The following is a 20018-nucleotide window of genomic DNA, read 5'->3' on the forward strand; positions in this document are numbered from 1 at the left end:
CAAGGTGGCCTGAATCTTGTCTGGAGGTAAGGCTAGTAATAAGTCATCAACATACCGTTTAATAAAAGGGATTTGGAAATCTAAAAGACCTAGACGGTCAGATACTAAATCATCCAGTACATAATTAACTAGGATGGGAGAGATTGAGGAACCCATAGGTGTCCCAAAAATTTGAAGGTAATATTTGTCGTTGAAGACCAAAAAATTAGTATCAAATGTTAATTGTAAAAGTTCTGCAAAAACATCCCAGGATACAGGACAGTTTGGTTGGATGGAGTTCCAGTGATTTCTTAGGGAGGTAATAACGCTCGAAAGAGGTAAATTAGTGAAAAGAGATACCACATCAAAACTCACTAAAATGTAGCCTTGTGGAAGTTCAAAATTATTAATAAATTCACTAAAGTGAAAAGAATCAACAATATTAAAGTTGTTATTATAATTATAAGATTTAGATAAGATGTCAGTTAAAAATTTTTCAATATTAGTATTTGGTGAATTAATGGAGGAAACAATTGGCCTCATGCTCAATGTGGGCTTATGTATTTTAGGTAGACAATAAAATCTGGGAGCATATCCATCATAATTATGTAAAAATTTTGCAAGTGGTTGATCTATGATCTTAATATTTTTTAAGTGTGTAATGAATTTATTTATTTTATTTGTAAATTTAGAGCAAGGGTTGGTAGAGAGAGGTTGATAGTATCTATCATCATCTAACAACGATTGGCTGAGATTAAGATATTGATCTCTATCCATGAGGACAGTAGCATTCCCTTTATCACTAGTAAGGACGAGAAGATTAGGGTGAGTTTTTAAAAACGATACCGTCTCCCTGTAAATCTTATCTAACTCCGATATGGGTTGTCTAGGGCGATTAGAAAAGTTCAACAGAATATTATTGGAAGAAGACCTAAGAGATAAAAGGTCAGAATTGTCAGCATGTGACAAAATATTTTCCACATCTGCTAAAATTCTACTAACAGAATAATCTCTGAAAGTTGGCTGTAAGCCAAATTTGGGGCCCAAGGATAACAATTTAAGAATGTCCTGAGGAACCTCAGTACTAGATAGATTTTTAATCCACTTAGGATTAAATGGAATTTTTTTTAAACTGGGGAGTGTCTAAGTTATTAAGCTTCTTACGAAGGTGTGCCATGGATTTATGATATACAAAATTAAATTTCTTATGTAAAGATGACTCAAAAGTGTCCAACAAATTGTCAGGAAGGTGATTATCCAGAAAAGAAGTGACATTATTGATTTGAGAAATAATAAATTTAATATCGGTATGAACCTTAGAAATATGGAAATTAAGTAATCGTGCCCTCACCTGTCTGTTTAACGCTTGGCTTCTGCGGTAAAGGGTGTCATTGGTGGAGCCTGATGTTGAAGTGAGTATGTTGGAAGTGGTGTCTATGATAAATCTTGGGATCTTCTTAGTTCTCCTACACTCCAAAAGGAAAGTTCTTCTAGCTTCTGCTGTGGCTTGATATGTTGTTTACTTAAATTTTGTCCCATTTTGGGGTTTTCTTTATCACATTTTCTTATAATAAATTTAAATAAAAATAAAAATAAATATAAATAAATTATTCCTTCTTTAATTAAGATTTATCAACTCATTTTTTATTAATATTTGTCAATAACACTTTTACATAATTAAGTAATTGTTCTTTTTGATGAACTTGTTTGATAAAACTTTAAATTGAATCTGATTCATAGAATCCTTTTCATTATGGTCCTTAATATTTGAACCTTTGGACTGTGGAAATTTTTATTAATCTTCACCTGTTAGCTGGCTAACTAGTGACGTCATAATATTACAATATATGATATATTGGATTGACTTCTCTTGCTTTGTTCTTTGTTGACAGATCAATCACTGTAGGGTAAAATGGTGATCTTAACCACCTTTTCCTTTCACTGCTTGGTTTTTTAACGACAAGTTGTCAACCAAATTTATCACACTCTTTGAATATACCGCCTTATACATAGAGGTTGGTAGCTTGCCTTGCTGTTTATGTCATTGTGACTTCAAGGCCACTTCTACTCACGTTGTTGTGCGTGGGTGTCAAAACTTTTAAATTCATTTACCAACGAGCCTCAGTAAGCTAAAGACTGGTAACTTCATTTTTTTCTTTATTACTATTAATCTTTAATAACTTATAATGTTACCTAAAGTTAAAATTAAAATATAATTTTTAAATAAATTTGTTGGAAGTGCAATCTAATGATCTTTCTAGTTCTTTACACTTTAAAATAAACCTTAATGTTTTTTACTAAGTTTTTATAAAATTTTTTTTTATATATACATGTATTTTTATCACATGTTCTTTTGCTGTGCTAATTTTGTCAAATTGCAAACTTTACCTAGTTTCAATTAATTGTTATATACAACGTTAACTCTGAATGTCCAGCTTTGTAAGCTTTTTCATATTTTTTACATCACTGACTGCTACATGTCTTTGTAAGGTAACACACTTTGGTTATAACTTCTCTATGGATGTTTGGTTTCATATTGTTCTTTTTAGATGAACTGATGATGCTTTCTGAGCAGAAAGCGAAACGTCTTCAATAAATAGATGAAGTAGCCATCGTCTTTGTCTTTTATTTCTCCACTTTGACCGATAAACCCACCACTCTTCGAGTGTACCTTAGTTTATATTGGATTGACGGTCGTACTCCTTTTCTCGATGTTTTCTGTTACAGAGGGGTTTTATGCCACCACCAGGCGCATCCATGGAGAACCAGTAGTGAAGAAGCTGAAGAGATGGACGAACCTAACAGAGAAACTAGCCACAGCAGAAGCTAGAAGAACTTTCCTTTTGGAGTGTAGGAGAACTAAGAAGATCCCAAGATTTATCATAGACACCACTTCCAACATACTCACTTCAACATCAGGCTCCACCAATGACACCCTTTACCGCAGAAGCCAAGCGTTAAACAGACAGGTGAGGGCACGATTACTTAATTTCCATATTTCTAAGGTTCATACCGATATTAAATTTATTATTTCTCAAATCAATAATGTCACTTCTTTTCTGGATAATCACCTTCCTGACAATTTGTTGGACACTTTTGAGTCATCTTTACATAAGAAATTTAATTTTGTATATCATAAATCCATGGCACACCTTCGTAAGAAGCTTAATAACTTAGACACTCCCCAGTTTAAAAAAATTCCATTTAATCCTAAGTGGATTAAAAATCTATCTAGTACTGAGGTTCCTCAGGACATTCTTAAATTGTTATCCTTGGGCCCCAAATTTGGCTTACAGCCAACTTTCAGAGATTATTCTGTTAGTAGAATTTTAGCAGATGTGGAAAATATTTTGTCACATGCTGACAATTCTGACCTTTTATCTCTTAGGTCTTCTTCCAATAATATTCTGTTGAACTTTTCTAATCGCCCTAGACAACCCATATCGGAGTTAGATAAGATTTACAGGGAGACGGTATCGTTTTTAAAAACTCACCCTAATCTTCTCGTCCTTACTAGTGATAAAGGGAATGCTACTGTCCTCATGGATAGAGATCAATATCTTAATCTCAGCCAATCGTTGTTAGATGATGATAGATACTATCAACCTCTCTCTACCAACCCTTGCTCTAAATTTACAAATAAAATAAATAAATTCATTACACACTTAAAAAATATTAAGATCATAGATCAACCACTTGCAAAATTTTTACATAATTATGATGGATATGCTCCCAGATTTTATTGTCTACCTAAAATACATAAGCCCACATTGAGCATGAGGCCAATTGTTTCCTCCATTAATTCACCAAATACTAATATTGCAAAATTTTTAACTGACATCTTATCTAAATCTTATAATTATAATAACAACTTTAATATTGTTGATTCTTTTCACTTTAGTGAATTTATTAATAATTTTGAACTTCCACAAGGCTACATTTTAGTGAGTTTTGATGTGGTATCTCTTTTCACTAATTTACCTCTTTCGAGCGTTATTACCTCCCTAAGAAATCACTGGAACTCCATCCAACCAAACTGTCCTGTATCCTGGGATGTTTTTGCAGAACTTTTACAATTAACATTTGATACTAATTTTTTGGTCTTCAACGACAAATATTACCTTCAAATTTTTGGGACACCTATGGGTTCCTCAATCTCTCCCATCCTAGTTAATTATGTACTGGATGATTTAGTATCTGACCGTCTAGGTCTTTTAGATTTCCAAATCCCTTTTATTAAACGGTATGTTGATGACTTATTACTAGCCTTACCTCCAGACAAGATTCAGGCCACCTTGTCTTTATTCAATGAGTTTGATCCTCATTTACAGTTCACTGTTGAACTTGAGGACTCCAACACAAATAGTATTCCCTTCTTAGACATGCGTGTCATTAGAATGGGAGATAACACCCTTACTACAAGTTGGTACAGGAAACCAATGGCCTCTAATAGGTTTCTCAACTACCATTCTTGTCATCCCTTTAAATACAAATTAAACCTTATTAAAGCTTTAAGCTGCAGGCTAAATAGACTGATACATCCGATTAATCGAAGGGAATCCTTTCAATTACTTAAAAATATTCTGGTTGAGAATTCCTATCCATCCTCCCTTATTAATAAATACCTTTTCGCTCAAAGCTATGGTTCTTCTTTAAATGATATACCCAATGGTGACCAACTTAGAATGATATCAAATAATTCAATTAATAACACTGTTCTGCCTAATACTGTACTTGGGAATCCAACTACCCATTACTCCTCTTTACCTTATTTTCCTCAAGTTACTGAGAAACTCGTTAAACTGTACAAACATAATAACGTACCTGTTAAAATTGCTATTAAGAATGCTAAGACTGTCAGGAATTTGTTCTCTAAAACTAAAACACCTCTGTCCCTTCTGGAACAAGTGAATGTAATATATCATATACCTTGTGCTGAGTGTGACTCATGTTACATCGGTCAGACTGGGAGATCACTGAGAGGGCGTCTTACGACACACCGCAGTGATATCAATTTATCTAAGCATACTTGTGCTCTTGCCCAACATGCCATTAACACTAAGCATGAAGTAAACTTTAATGAAGTTAAAATTCTTGGCACTGAACGCAATCTCGTTAAAAGACAGTTTTTAGAAATGTGTGCAATATTAAAACATCCTAATACTCTTAATAAGAGAACGGACATTAGTAATTTGAGCCAAATTTATCATGCATTAATTTTACAGAATTAGGCTTGATATGTTGTTTACTTAAATTTTGTCCCATTTTGGGGTTTTCTTTATCACATTTTCTTATAATAAATTTAAATAAAAATAAAAATAAATATAAATAAATTATTCCTTCTTTAATTAAGATTTATCAACTCATTTTTTATTAATATTTGTCAATAACACTTTTACATAATTAAGTAATTGTTCTTTTTGATGAACTTGTTTGATAAAACTTTAAATTGAATCTGATTCATAGAATCCTTTTCATTATGGTCCTTAATATTTGAACCTTTGGACTGTGGAAATTTTTATTAATCTTCACCTGTTAGCTGGCTAACTAGTGACGTCATAATATTACAATATATGATATATTGGATTGACTTCTCTTGCTTTGTTCTTTGTTGACAGATCAATCACTGTAGGGTAAAATGGTGATCTTAACCACCTTTTCCTTTCACTGCTTGGTTTTTTAACGACAAGTTGTCAACCAAATTTATCACACTCTTTGAATATACCGCCTTATACATAGAGGTTGGTAGCTTGCCTTGCTGTTTATGTCATTGTGACTTCAAGGCCACTTCTACTCACGTTGTTGTGCGTGGGTGTCAAAACTTTTAAATTCATTTACCAACGAGCCTCAGTAAGCTAAAGACTGGTAACTTCATTTTTTTCTTTATTACTATTAATCTTTAATAACTTATAATGTTACCTAAAGTTAAAATTAAAATATAATTTTTAAATAAATTTGTTGGAAGTGCAATCTAATGATCTTTCTAGTTCTTTACACTTTAAAATAAACCTTAATGTTTTTTACTAAGTTTTTATAAAATTTTTTTTTATATATACATGTATTTTTATCACATGTTCTTTTGCTGTGCTAATTTTGTCAAATTGCAAACTTTACCTAGTTTCAATTAATTGTTATATACAACGTTAACTCTGAATGTCCAGCTTTGTAAGCTTTTTCATATTTTTTACATCACTGACTGCTACATGTCTTTGTAAGGTAACACACTTTGGTTATAACTTCTCTATGGATGTTTGGTTTCATATTGTTCTTTTTAGATGAACTGATGATGCTTTCTGAGCAGAAAGCGAAACGTCTTCAATAAATAGATGAAGTAGCCATCGTCTTTGTCTTTTATTTCTCCACTTTGACCGATAAACCCACCACTCTTCGAGTGTACCTTAGTTTATATTGGATTGACGGTCGTACTCCTTTTCTCGATGTTTTCTGTTACAGAGGGGTTTTATGCCACCACCAGGCGCATCCATGGAGAACCAGTAGTGAAGAAGCTGAAGAGATGGACGAACCTAACAGAGAAACTAGCCACAGCAGAAGCTAGAAGAACTTTCCTTTTGGAGTGTAGGAGAACTAAGAAGATCCCAAGATTTATCATAGACACCACTTCCAACATACTCACTTCAACATCAGGCTCCACCAATGACACCCTTTACCGCAGAAGCCAAGCGTTAAACAGACAGGTGAGGGCACGATTACTTAATTTCCATATTTCTAAGGTTCATACCGATATTAAATTTATTATTTCTCAAATCAATAATGTCACTTCTTTTCTGGATAATCACCTTCCTGACAATTTGTTGGACACTTTTGAGTCATCTTTACATAAGAAATTTAATTTTGTATATCATAAATCCATGGCACACCTTCGTAAGAAGCTTAATAACTTAGACACTCCCCAGTTTAAAAAAATTCCATTTAATCCTAAGTGGATTAAAAATCTATCTAGTACTGAGGTTCCTCAGGACATTCTTAAATTGTTATCCTTGGGCCCCAAATTTGGCTTACAGCCAACTTTCAGAGATTATTCTGTTAGTAGAATTTTAGCAGATGTGGAAAATATTTTGTCACATGCTGACAATTCTGACCTTTTATCTCTTAGGTCTTCTTCCAATAATATTCTGTTGAACTTTTCTAATCGCCCTAGACAACCCATATCGGAGTTAGATAAGATTTACAGGGAGACGGTATCGTTTTTAAAAACTCACCCTAATCTTCTCGTCCTTACTAGTGATAAAGGGAATGCTACTGTCCTCATGGATAGAGATCAATATCTTAATCTCAGCCAATCGTTGTTAGATGATGATAGATACTATCAACCTCTCTCTACCAACCCTTGCTCTAAATTTACAAATAAAATAAATAAATTCATTACACACTTAAAAAATATTAAGATCATAGATCAACCACTTGCAAAATTTTTACATAATTATGATGGATATGCTCCCAGATTTTATTGTCTACCTAAAATACATAAGCCCACATTGAGCATGAGGCCAATTGTTTCCTCCATTAATTCACCAAATACTAATATTGCAAAATTTTTAACTGACATCTTATCTAAATCTTATAATTATAATAACAACTTTAATATTGTTGATTCTTTTCACTTTAGTGAATTTATTAATAATTTTGAACTTCCACAAGGCTACATTTTAGTGAGTTTTGATGTGGTATCTCTTTTCACTAATTTACCTCTTTCGAGCGTTATTACCTCCCTAAGAAATCACTGGAACTCCATCCAACCAAACTGTCCTGTATCCTGGGATGTTTTTGCAGAACTTTTACAATTAACATTTGATACTAATTTTTTGGTCTTCAACGACAAATATTACCTTCAAATTTTTGGGACACCTATGGGTTCCTCAATCTCTCCCATCCTAGTTAATTATGTACTGGATGATTTAGTATCTGACCGTCTAGGTCTTTTAGATTTCCAAATCCCTTTTATTAAACGGTATGTTGATGACTTATTACTAGCCTTACCTCCAGACAAGATTCAGGCCACCTTGTCTTTATTCAATGAGTTTGATCCTCATTTACAGTTCACTGTTGAACTTGAGGACTCCAACACAAATAGTATTCCCTTCTTAGACATGCGTGTCATTAGAATGGGAGATAACACCCTTACTACAAGTTGGTACAGGAAACCAATGGCCTCTAATAGGTTTCTCAACTACCATTCTTGTCATCCCTTTAAATACAAATTAAACCTTATTAAAGCTTTAAGCTGCAGGCTAAATAGACTGATACATCCGATTAATCGAAGGGAATCCTTTCAATTACTTAAAAATATTCTGGTTGAGAATTCCTATCCATCCTCCCTTATTAATAAATACCTTTTCGCTCAAAGCTATGGTTCTTCTTTAAATGATATACCCAATGGTGACCAACTTAGAATGATATCAAATAATTCAATTAATAACACTGTTCTGCCTAATACTGTACTTGGGAATCCAACTACCCATTACTCCTCTTTACCTTATTTTCCTCAAGTTACTGAGAAACTCGTTAAACTGTACAAACATAATAACGTACCTGTTAAAATTGCTATTAAGAATGCTAAGACTGTCAGGAATTTGTTCTCTAAAACTAAAACACCTCTGTCCCTTCTGGAACAAGTGAATGTAATATATCATATACCTTGTGCTGAGTGTGACTCATGTTACATCGGTCAGACTGGGAGATCACTGAGAGGGCGTCTTACGACACACCGCAGTGATATCAATTTATCTAAGCATACTTGTGCTCTTGCCCAACATGCCATTAACACTAAGCATGAAGTAAACTTTAATGAAGTTAAAATTCTTGGCACTGAACGCAATCTCGTTAAAAGACAGTTTTTAGAAATGTGTGCAATATTAAAACATCCTAATACTCTTAATAAGAGAACGGACATTAGTAATTTGAGCCAAATTTATCATGCATTAATTTTACAGAATTAGGCTTGATATGTTGTTTACTTAAATTTTGTCCCATTTTGGGGTTTTCTTTATCACATTTTCTTATAATAAATTTAAATAAAAATAAAAATAAATATAAATAAATTATTCCTTCTTTAATTAAGATTTATCAACTCATTTTTTATTAATATTTGTCAATAACACTTTTACATAATTAAGTAATTGTTCTTTTTGATGAACTTGTTTGATAAAACTTTAAATTGAATCTGATTCATAGAATCCTTTTCATTATGGTCCTTAATATTTGAACCTTTGGACTGTGGAAATTTTTATTAATCTTCACCTGTTAGCTGGCTAACTAGTGACGTCATAATATTACAATATATGATATATTGGATTGACTTCTCTTGCTTTGTTCTTTGTTGACAGATCAATCACTGTAGGGTAAAATGGTGATCTTAACCACCTTTTCCTTTCACTGCTTGGTTTTTTAACGACAAGTTGTCAACCAAATTTATCACACTCTTTGAATATACCGCCTTATACATAGAGGTTGGTAGCTTGCCTTGCTGTTTATGTCATTGTGACTTCAAGGCCACTTCTACTCACGTTGTTGTGCGTGGGTGTCAAAACTTTTAAATTCATTTACCAACGAGCCTCAGTAAGCTAAAGACTGGTAACTTCATTTTTTTCTTTATTACTATTAATCTTTAATAACTTATAATGTTACCTAAAGTTAAAATTAAAATATAATTTTTAAATAAATTTGTTGGAAGTGCAATCTAATGATCTTTCTAGTTCTTTACACTTTAAAATAAACCTTAATGTTTTTTACTAAGTTTTTATAAAATTTTTTTTTATATATACATGTATTTTTATCACATGTTCTTTTGCTGTGCTAATTTTGTCAAATTGCAAACTTTACCTAGTTTCAATTAATTGTTATATACAACGTTAACTCTGAATGTCCAGCTTTGTAAGCTTTTTCATATTTTTTACATCACTGACTGCTACATGTCTTTGTAAGGTAACACACTTTGGTTATAACTTCTCTATGGATGTTTGGTTTCATATTGTTCTTTTTAGATGAACTGATGATGCTTTCTGAGCAGAAAGCGAAACGTCTTCAATAAATAGATGAAGTAGCCATCGTCTTTGTCTTTTATTTCTCCACTTTGACCGATAAACCCACCACTCTTCGAGTGTACCTTAGTTTATATTGGATTGACGGTCGTACTCCTTTTCTCGATATATATATATATATATATATATGAATTATATGAATTGAAAGGCCATCGGTATCATTAGGATCTTATAACCTTATTTTCGCATATTTCTTGCTTCATCGGAGATCCGGGAAAGATACAAATTTGCCACTACTTGTTTCGCACAAATCGTAGAAGCTACAAAAGGTGCCACCCATTGTGGTGACGATGAACGAAACACGATTTAAAAAATCGGTTTCTGTCCTTTTGAGCTATTCGAATAATGTAAAGTTTACACTTCAGCAAAAGCTTTGCTATCGCTATGATGAATTGAAAGGCCATACATATGACTCAATAGTACAATTCGTAAAACATTCTGTGTATAAGTTGGTATCATTAGGATCTTATAAGGGCATCTTTTGTAGCTCTTAATATCCTAATGATACCGATTCATACACAGAATGCTTGGAAAAAGACACGAAGAAGGAGAGTTTGTTACAGTTTTATCTCATCTTTCAGATGACGACGCTCAATTTTTTTAATACTTTAGAATGTCGATATAATGTTCAGTAAGCTAGAACTTGAATTCAAAAAAATATTGTCCAGGTAAGACACATATTTCAGAAAAGCTATAGAAGGTAAGATAGTAATATTATTATTTGTAGTACTGTATTATATAAAATCCTTGTCAGGTTAGACTCTATATTTTTAATATTTTGCTTTTATCTCAGCTTAAGAGTAAAGCAGGGATTATTTAATTAATGGCTTTGGATAACTTGATCCATTCGATGATGTATTTGACTACTTGAATTTGTTAATGATGTACTGACCTATTGCATTTGATAACAACATAGTACTTCACCTAGAGGTAAATAAAAAATATAATGTAAACATTAGTATCACAAAAAATCAGTACCTAGATTGACAAGAAAGCATATTTTCATTCGTTACATGCAAGGCCCTAACCAACTTTAAGTGAATATTTGGAACCCACATTACATAATATAGGGATACTTTTCACGCTAAGGTGCCTTTCATAGCGAGTTCATTACAACACAAGACAGGCAACGGCTAGGAGGTAAATATATAACATAAGGATAGACAGAGGGAACAAAGCTAGATTTATACATTCACATTACATATTCTATCCTAAATTTTTCTTTTTGTCCTTTTTAAATACTCTCAAAAGATTTGGTTAAGCCTAATATTATGACGAGAGATATATAAAATAGAAGATTAACACTGAGAAAAAGGTATTTGTTCTTTTACCAAATTTTATAATAGATACTTAATAGCAGCATCATTATATATGCACCTCAACATTCAATGATTGATATCGTCAGTGTTACCATTACAATCGCAAAGTTCTATTTCACTTAAATTAAATTTATGAAGATAGGCTTTCACCCTAGCATGATTAACAAAACATCTAACAAACGAATATACTCTTCTATTGGGATGACTTATTGCAGAAAAGGGCGCAGTAACTAAAACAGGCTGAATTTTTGTATAAAGGTTGTCACTTCTGTTACAGAAAGCATTTTATTAAATTTTCCAGTTTTCTTTTAATTCTTGTTTACGCAGCGAGACTAAATCACTTCTATTGAGCCAACTAATTTCTAATCCTTTTGAAGCCGCTTCTTTAGCAAAATAATCTGCTTTGGTGATACACAAGGTACTAGCATATCCCCTTACGCAAATGAAAGATACTGAATTATTTCTTTTAGGTAAATCTACTTGATTTTCTAAAATTTTGATGATAATACTGTTTTTGTATAAATGCTTATACGAATTATCTAAAGCAGACAACAAAGATTTTGAATCCGACAGGATTATTATTTGTTGATCAGACATTTTTTTCTCAATAGACCATTCCAGAGCTTGTTATATTGCAAACAGTTTTGCGGAATAAATGGAACATTATTGGTTTAATTTAAACATAATGTGTTCTTAATTGTTTTGGATATATACCGCACAACCAACTCCCAAAATGGATTTTGATCCATCTGTAAAAATACTATATGGCTTATCAAATTTGGCAAGATGTTTCTAAAGCTGAATGGCGTTGTTATCATCAAAAGTAGGGAAATAAACTTTGGTTTGGAAATAAAGAATATTGAAAGTAGATTGGAAGAAATTAGTTTCATCTGGGATTTCTAAAGAGGAAGAAACATTAGGAAATGCTATAGTTAATGTTGGAGAATTTTTGTTATGCCATCATTTGTCAACTATGTTAGACACAAATATATAGGCACAATAGGTAGGTTTGGTTATTACCTTGACATTTAAGGAACTTTTCAGCTAAAAAAAGACGTCTTAAACGTAATGGAGGTTCCATATATTCGGCTAATAGTTTTTCAGTAGGTGTAGATTTAAGTGCACCTAAAACCAGACGTAAAGCTTTGTACTGGATTCGATTTAATTTTTTAAGTCTAGTATTTGTGGCAGACCCATATAAAAAGCAACCATAGTCAAGAATTGACTTGGTATATGCCCTATTAAACATTAGATTAGCCTTAGGATCAGCGCCCCATTGGTGACGGTTAATTACCTCTAAACCATTTAGGATTTTTTCTCATTTAATTAAACAGTTAATAATATGTTCTTCCCATGTTAATTTAGAATCAACTGTGACGCCGATTTAAGTATAGTGTTTTCGGACAGGTATACTTAGATTATCAATTCTAATACTGGATATATTCGGTAAGCGATGACGAATAAACAACACCACAGCGGATTTATTCGAAGTAAGTTCCAATTTTTGGTTAAGAAAGTATTCTTTTGTACTGTACATAATTCGTTTTGTTGAATCAATGCATTCCTAATTAGGATTTTTAGAACTGTAAAGACAGAAAAAATCGGCGTATTGTGAAATATTACAATTAATACCCATACCATGTAGATCCATAGTAAGATTAATCAAGAGAGGGCTAAGCACAGATCCCTGCGGCAAACCTTGATAAACTAACCTTGGACCAATCAATTTATTATTGCACCGAATGAAAGCCGGGGTTTGTTGTGGTGCTTTTACTGCCTCCAGGTATGTAATCAATAAAATTATATTTTATAAGTCGAAAAAAAATTTAAACATTCTTATTTTATAGGTTGCTCTCCTTTAAAATCCTTTTCTATTACATTTGAATAGACCGTAAAAATGTAATTTTTAGTAAATAAACAGAAAATTTTAAAATGAAAAAAGGAACTTATTATCTTGGTACGCTAATCTCAGTTTTAAGCAAAAAACTGGAACCTTTAAGAAAACCGTGCAAGACTGGAACACAAACGACAAGCGTCCCGCAGCAAGAATACGACTAGTCGACAATTTCGGTGTATAATAGGTAGTAGATAACAACGGACATTCACAAGACAGTCAATTCCTCTGTAATACAGCCGTCCGGCTGTATAATGGTAGTCGGACAGTCGGATCGAAAGGCTCCATGACAGGTGTGTTCAAGCATTAATACGCGCGATATAGAGTTGTACAAGTACTTAGAAAAGGCTTACATTTAGCACTGGACAAATTTTTATGCTAAATTATAATGATGGTTGAGCATTATTGGGCAAAAACACTGCCTAAGGCAAAACAGATTTTTTTAATGTATAATACTATTTACTTATGTAGGTATTCTGGTTTCACCTACCTGAAACCTATGCGGTTTTTCTGCATATGGAATTCCTTGAAATGCGTAATACGTATTTTGTAGTTCCTCTGTAAGAAACGTCTGTCCTAAAATTGTTCCCTCTTCTGTGTTAAGTTCAATTAACTGTAAAATTCTAAATAGTATTAACATGTTATCTATAAAAATATAGAATGAAAGATGAAATGGACCAATTACATTCAAAAACTATTAATTTAATAAGGTGAAAAAGAAAATTTGTTCCAAAATTTTTAGTTATTTTTGTTTATAAATTCTTTATTTTTTATTTTACGATTAAATGTAATAAAAATCTAGTTATAGACAATTCAATTTAATACAAATAATGTTTAATAACATAGAAAGTAGGGTTGATAATTTACGAGATACAGCGCGAAAACCGTTTCCCCCCTTTTTCCCAGATGGCGACCGGGTGACAAGGATGGCGATCCCACAAACTTGTACTTAAGGTTGCACTTACCCTCCCAATACATCGAAAAAATAAAATTGCGTCCTCTAAGAAATGCACACTAAGTCATAAAAAATTTAAATGGACTAATAACAACACTAATAACAAAAGATATATTAATACAGAAACCGTACCAAATACGTTGGTAAAAAAATTTTATTTGAAAATTAAGAACAGATGTATCTAAATGAATCTGCCATGTTTTAGTCGGAACCAGTACTGTTCAGTGTAATTTCATCTGGTGTGCATAAACCGTATTCATTTTACAAATTCCCAATTGTCAATAGAAGCACGTGAGAGCGAAACAGGGTCGTACTGATGTGTATCATATGATTTTTTTAAATATTTACTTTTGAAACTGTTAGTGTAAGAATTTCTTGAATTTTAATCATTATATCACAATTAAACTAAACTCTAAAAAATAGCACGACCAGTAAGTAACTTAACAATAACTAAAGCATAAATATAACACAATATATTAACTTAAAAATGAACACGATACAATTTGAATTTAAAATGCTAGCAAGTTTGGATCTGTTACATGAGAATCTGTCTGGCTTAAGGTAATAAATTATATTTAATAGCCTCTTGACGAATGAGACGGCGAATATCAACACGTGCTCATATTTACAGATGGGAATTTGCTAAACGAATGTACTATAGACAAATTGACCCGGTTTAATTTATTTACGGCAACTATAGACATAATATGCACTATTTTATTCATACTTTTAGTTGAAGAATCGATTAAATTATTTCAAATGTACTAAATTATTAATCTCTAAAAAATTTAAATTACAGTCCTGTCGTAGCTTGTCACAAATTTCTCAATTCGAGTCTATGTTTTCGTCTAAAACATGGCGTTCGCGTGCTGACAAACAAAAGCGGCATCTGAGAGCACGGTTCGTAGACTTATTACGGTTGCCTCTTCCGACTGGGGTGGGGATGCTTGAGTTACGTCACCAGAGTACACAAGAATACAAAACCCATTTATTCGCGATTGAAACTGAATGTAGAGGGTAGGTCGATTGCAGTGTTGATTGGTTGAAGGGGAAGAATTACGTAACGAGAGTACAGTTTCGGGCTTAATGTTCATTGGTTAGGCGGAAGAGGCAACCGTAGTAAGTCTACGAACCGTGATGTGAGAGTGGACATTCTCACGGTTCGTAGACTTACTACGGTTGCCTCTTCCGACTGGGGTGGGGATGCTTGAGTTACGTCAACAGAGTACACAAGAATACAAAACCCATTTATTATCACAGTTTGTTCGTGGTAATTATCTTTCAGTTTATTATTTGCTTTATTATTTATCGTTTCTTAAATATCTCAGTTTACTTTATATTTTTGTATTTGAAATTTTGGTGTTGTTCAAATTTTGGTGTTGTTTTCTATAAAAACTTATTTTCAATTATCGAAGAAACGTTATTTATTGTAGTTGTACATCGTACCTATTGTCTTCGTATCTTTTTATAAGGTGGGTTAAAACTTTAAAATTTCATTGTGTATTAACGTAATAATAATGTTGATGAAATTTTAGAATGCCAGGCACAGGTTGTACTGTGTAGGAAAGATATTTAAAAAATGGAAAAATAGTTATGTAATTCGGTAATTCATTCAATAGTTAGTCCAGTATTGATGGAAATTCAGTATATGCGACAAATTTTCAGTGTAAAATAGAGATTGATGTCCTAGATTTACGTGATAGTCCTAGATTTACGTCCTAGATTGGATAAACGTTAACAACCGGTTCTGATTAATTTTAAGTACCAAACTGCCTACATATCAACAGTTTTCCATAATTAGATATTATAATCTTCTAGACATCTTTATTTCATAACTATATTTACTATTTTCCACACATCAAAGACATAAAAACGACGACTAACAATTTTACGATTCAAATTACTGTACCTACTCTCGTGAAGTAATTTCGGGCTTAATGTTGATTGGTTAGTCGGAAGAGGCAACTGTAGTAAGTCTACGAACCGTGGGACATTCTTATTTATTATGTGCTAAAAATAACTGGATGAAATAACTTTATTGGATGTTTATTTAGTGTCAAATTTCAATGACAGTTGTGCCTGTCAAAAATGTCATATACAAATATCAAGCAAAGTAAAAATAATACTTACTTCAGCTTTTACAATTAACATAAAAAAATACAGTCTCACAAATTCCAAAACCATAATTTTAGCACCGTATTAACGACAATAAAAACTGTATAACAAGTTAAAAGTTTGTTTTTATATAAATTGTTTTAATGTGTGGTAATTGTATGAAAAGTATATCAAAGAAGCCTAAAATTGTATAAATTCATATCTTTATTTATACCAGTTTTAACAAGGTGTTTTAAAACAAAAAATAGTTTCGTATGCACTAATATGCTAAAAATAAAAAATAAACAGTTAAGTTAATATTTTGAAAGAAACTTATTAAAAACTTCAGCACCATTCCTCATTCTATCCTAAAAAATTATTCCACTTCCTCTCTAAAATATGACAAAAAGGTATTTTAAATTTAATTTAAATAACTTTTACAGTTTTCATCCACAATTCATCTGTGAAAACACATTTCGAAGATGTAAACTTTATCTTTTATTATGTTTTCATTTAAATAACCAATACCTACTGTGATTCTGCTCTTAAAAATAAAGAAGGGTTTCTTGAAACACTCCAACTAATTTTGGAATTTGACAGCTTGCATATCAAAAACTACTAACTTTAGGGCAACAGTGATACATATTGCCGTTTTTAAAATTCCATTTAATTTGCCTATTTTGGTAGAAAGAATATAGGTTTGCGATTAAATTTCAGCTCTAGGTCAACAACATCTTCATACAGGTCACAAAATTAATTTTGAAAACTCAAGAATTATCCGACAAGCAATAGAAATTGAAAAAATGCCAAATTGAATCAATAAAATAGATGACGGCAAATAGAGACCTCCTATAAAGAAAATATGTTCCGCTCCACCAGCCAATCAAAATCCTACTGTAAGAGATGTTTAGGCCAACCTCCGCGCCAATCCCCACGCTAACCTCCATCCAAACCACGTCGCTTTCGACGGTTAAAATGAACTGTCCTCTGTTCAAAACCATTTTTGTTTAACTATTTTAGAAGTAGCGGGTGTAAATATATAGCGGTTCTATGAAAGTTAATTCCACACTACTGCTTGAATTAAAAATAATTCCAAACAATTAGAAATTCTTACCCAAATTAAATTCTTAGCGAATTAAATATTCAAACGGACCACCACCTTGTGTCAAACAAAAACTAAATTCATTACACAACGCCTTTCTCATGGGGTTGAGTTCATTTGCTTAAATTTTTAGCTAAGCTCGATAATTTTTCTTTTTTCTCATTTGCTTTAAGTTGGTAGAGGCCACATATACGGCCGTACATATATGCGCCGAGCTTTCGACGATCCCTTTGCTATCTTCTTTAGGGCTTCGCGGTCGCTTTCCGACATCGTTTTGCCGGAAAATCGAAAAAACTGTAGACCATTGGATTTTTATCAAATTTCGTTAATCGGCTCTGTTGGCGTCAATTTTGGTCCGAGAGTCAAGCGAATGGACATTTCCTACATAAAATTGGCCGCTCCTTCTTCTGCCATACTCAGAATTTTCCTACATTTAACGGTTCGTAAGAAAAATTTCCAGTTGGATGTATGTATTCGCTGAAAATTTCGAGAAAATTAAAAGTAAATATTTTGATTGAAATTTGAATTATTTCGATTAAGGGTGACTTGCTGTTTAAAAAAAATAAACATATGGGTAGAAATTATGCACCGTTTGCCGAAAAATCGAAAAAACTGTAGACAATTGGATTTTTATCAAATTTCGTTAATCGGCTATGTTGGCGTCAATTTTGGTCCGAGAGTCAAGTGAATAGACATTTCCTACATAAAATTGGCCGATCGTTCTTATGCCATACTCAGAACTTTTTACATCTAACGGTTCGTGAGAAAAATGTCCACTTGGATGTCTGTATTTGCTGAAATTTTCGTGAAAATTAAAAGTAAATATTTTCTTTGAAATTTGAATTATTTCGATTAAGGGTGACTTGCTGTTTAAAAAAATACACATATGGCTAGAAATTATGCACCGTTTTTCCGGAAAATCGAAAAAACTGTAGACCATTGGATTTTTATCAAATTTCGTTAATCGGCTATGTTGGCGTCAATTTTGGTCCGAGAGTCAAGCGAATGGACATTTCCTACATAAAATTGGCCGCTCGTTCTTTTGCCATACTCAGAATTTTCCTACATCTAACGGTTCGTGAGAAAAATTTCCACTTGAATGTATGTATGTATGTATTCGCTGAAAATTTCCAGAAAATTAAAAGTGTATATTTTGTTTGAAATTTAAATTATTTCGATCAAGGGTGACTTGCTGATTAAAAAAATCTAAACATGTGGGTAAAGATTATGCACCGTTTTGCCGGAAAATCCAAAAAACTGTAGATTTTTTAATTAGATTTTTCCTCTTTTCCGGCAAACTGGGGTTAAGGGATCAGAAAATAACACATGTTTGGAATAAGCTGGACCAAGTGCATGTACCAAAACATTAAACAAATTTTTTTTTTGGGAAATTTGGCAAAAATTTTCCAAGGGGGTATCCTTGGATTTTTATCAAATTTCGTTAATCGGCTATATTGTCGTCAATTTTGCTCAGAGAGTCAAGAGAATAGACATTTCCTACATAAAATTGGTCGCTCGTTCTATTGCCATACTCGGAATTTTCCTACATCTAACAGTTCTTGAGAAAAATTTCCCCTTGGATGTCTGTATTTGCTGAAAATTTCGTAAAAATAAAAGTGTATATTTTGGTTAAAATTTGAATTATTTCCATTAAGGGTGACTTGCTGTTTAAAAAAAAATAAACATGTGGCTAGAAATTATGCACCGTTTTGCCGGAAAATTGAAAAAACTGTAGAGCATTGGATTTTTATTAAATTTCGTTAATCGGCTATGTTGGCGTCAATTTTGGTCCGAGAGTCAAGTGAATGGACATTTCCTACATAAAATTGGCCACTCGTTCTTTTGCCATACTCAGAATTTTCCTATATCTAACGGTTCGTGAGAAAAATTTCCACTTGGATTTCTGTATTTGCTGAAATTTTCGTGAAAATTAAAAGTGAATATTTTGTTTGAAATTTGAATTATTTCGATTAAGGGTGACTTGCTGTTTAAAAATAAATAAACATATGGCTAGAAATTATGCACCGTTTTAAGGGAAAATCGAAAAAACTATAGACCATTGGATTTTTATCAAATTTCGTTAATCGGCTATGTTGGCGTCAATTTTGGTCCGAGAGTCAAGCGAATGAACATTTCCTACATAAAATTGGCCGCTTGTTCTTTTGCCATACTCAGAATTTTTCTACATCTAACGGTTCGTGAGAAAAATTTCGACTTGGATGTCTGTATTTGCTGAAAATTTCGTGAAAATTAAAAGTGAATATTTTTTTTGAAATTTAAATTATTTCGATTAAGGGTGACTTGCTGTTTAAAAAAAAACATGTGGCGAGAAATTATGCACCGTTTTGCCGGAGAATTGAAAAAACTGTAGACCATTGGATTTTTATCAAATTTCGTTAATCGGCTATGTTGGCGTCAATTTTGGTCCGACAGTCAAGCGAATAGACATTTCCTACATAAAATTGGCCGCTCGTTCTTTTGTTATACTCGGAATTGTCCTACATCTAACAGTTCGTGAGAAAAATTTCCACTTAAATGTATATATTCACTGAAAATTTCGAGAAAATTAAAAGTGTATATTTTGTTTAAGATTTGAATTATTTCGATTAAGGGTGAC

General features: G+C 32.4%; 1 protein-coding gene across 3 annotated transcripts; it reads left to right on the forward strand.

The window, feature by feature from the left end:
- Positions 1-1997: 1997 nt before the first annotated feature.
- Positions 1998-10135, forward strand: LOC140448047 (uncharacterized). Of its 3 annotated transcripts, none has more exons than XR_011951649.1 (3): positions 1998-2118; positions 2707-5844; positions 6433-6851. XR_011951649.1 is itself a non-coding variant. In XM_072541095.1 (3 exons), the coding sequence occupies exon 3, from the start codon at positions 6849-6851 to the stop codon at positions 8934-8936; it is 2088 nt and encodes a 695-aa protein (XP_072397196.1). In that variant the 5' UTR covers positions 1998-2118; positions 2707-2948; positions 6433-6848; the 3' UTR covers positions 8937-10135. The 3 variants fall into 3 exon arrangements, 2 of the variants coding, with proteins under 2 accessions (XP_072397196.1, XP_072397194.1); XM_072541095.1 differs by having other exon boundaries at positions 2707-2948; positions 6433-10135; XM_072541093.1 differs by lacking the exon at positions 6433-6851 and having other exon boundaries at positions 2707-6412.
- The last annotated feature ends 9883 nt before the right edge of the window (positions 10136-20018 follow it).

The sequence above is a fragment of the Diabrotica undecimpunctata genome, chromosome 8 (assembly GCF_040954645.1).
Source record: "Diabrotica undecimpunctata isolate CICGRU chromosome 8, icDiaUnde3, whole genome shotgun sequence".
Taxonomy (NCBI): domain Eukaryota; kingdom Metazoa; phylum Arthropoda; class Insecta; order Coleoptera; family Chrysomelidae; genus Diabrotica; species Diabrotica undecimpunctata.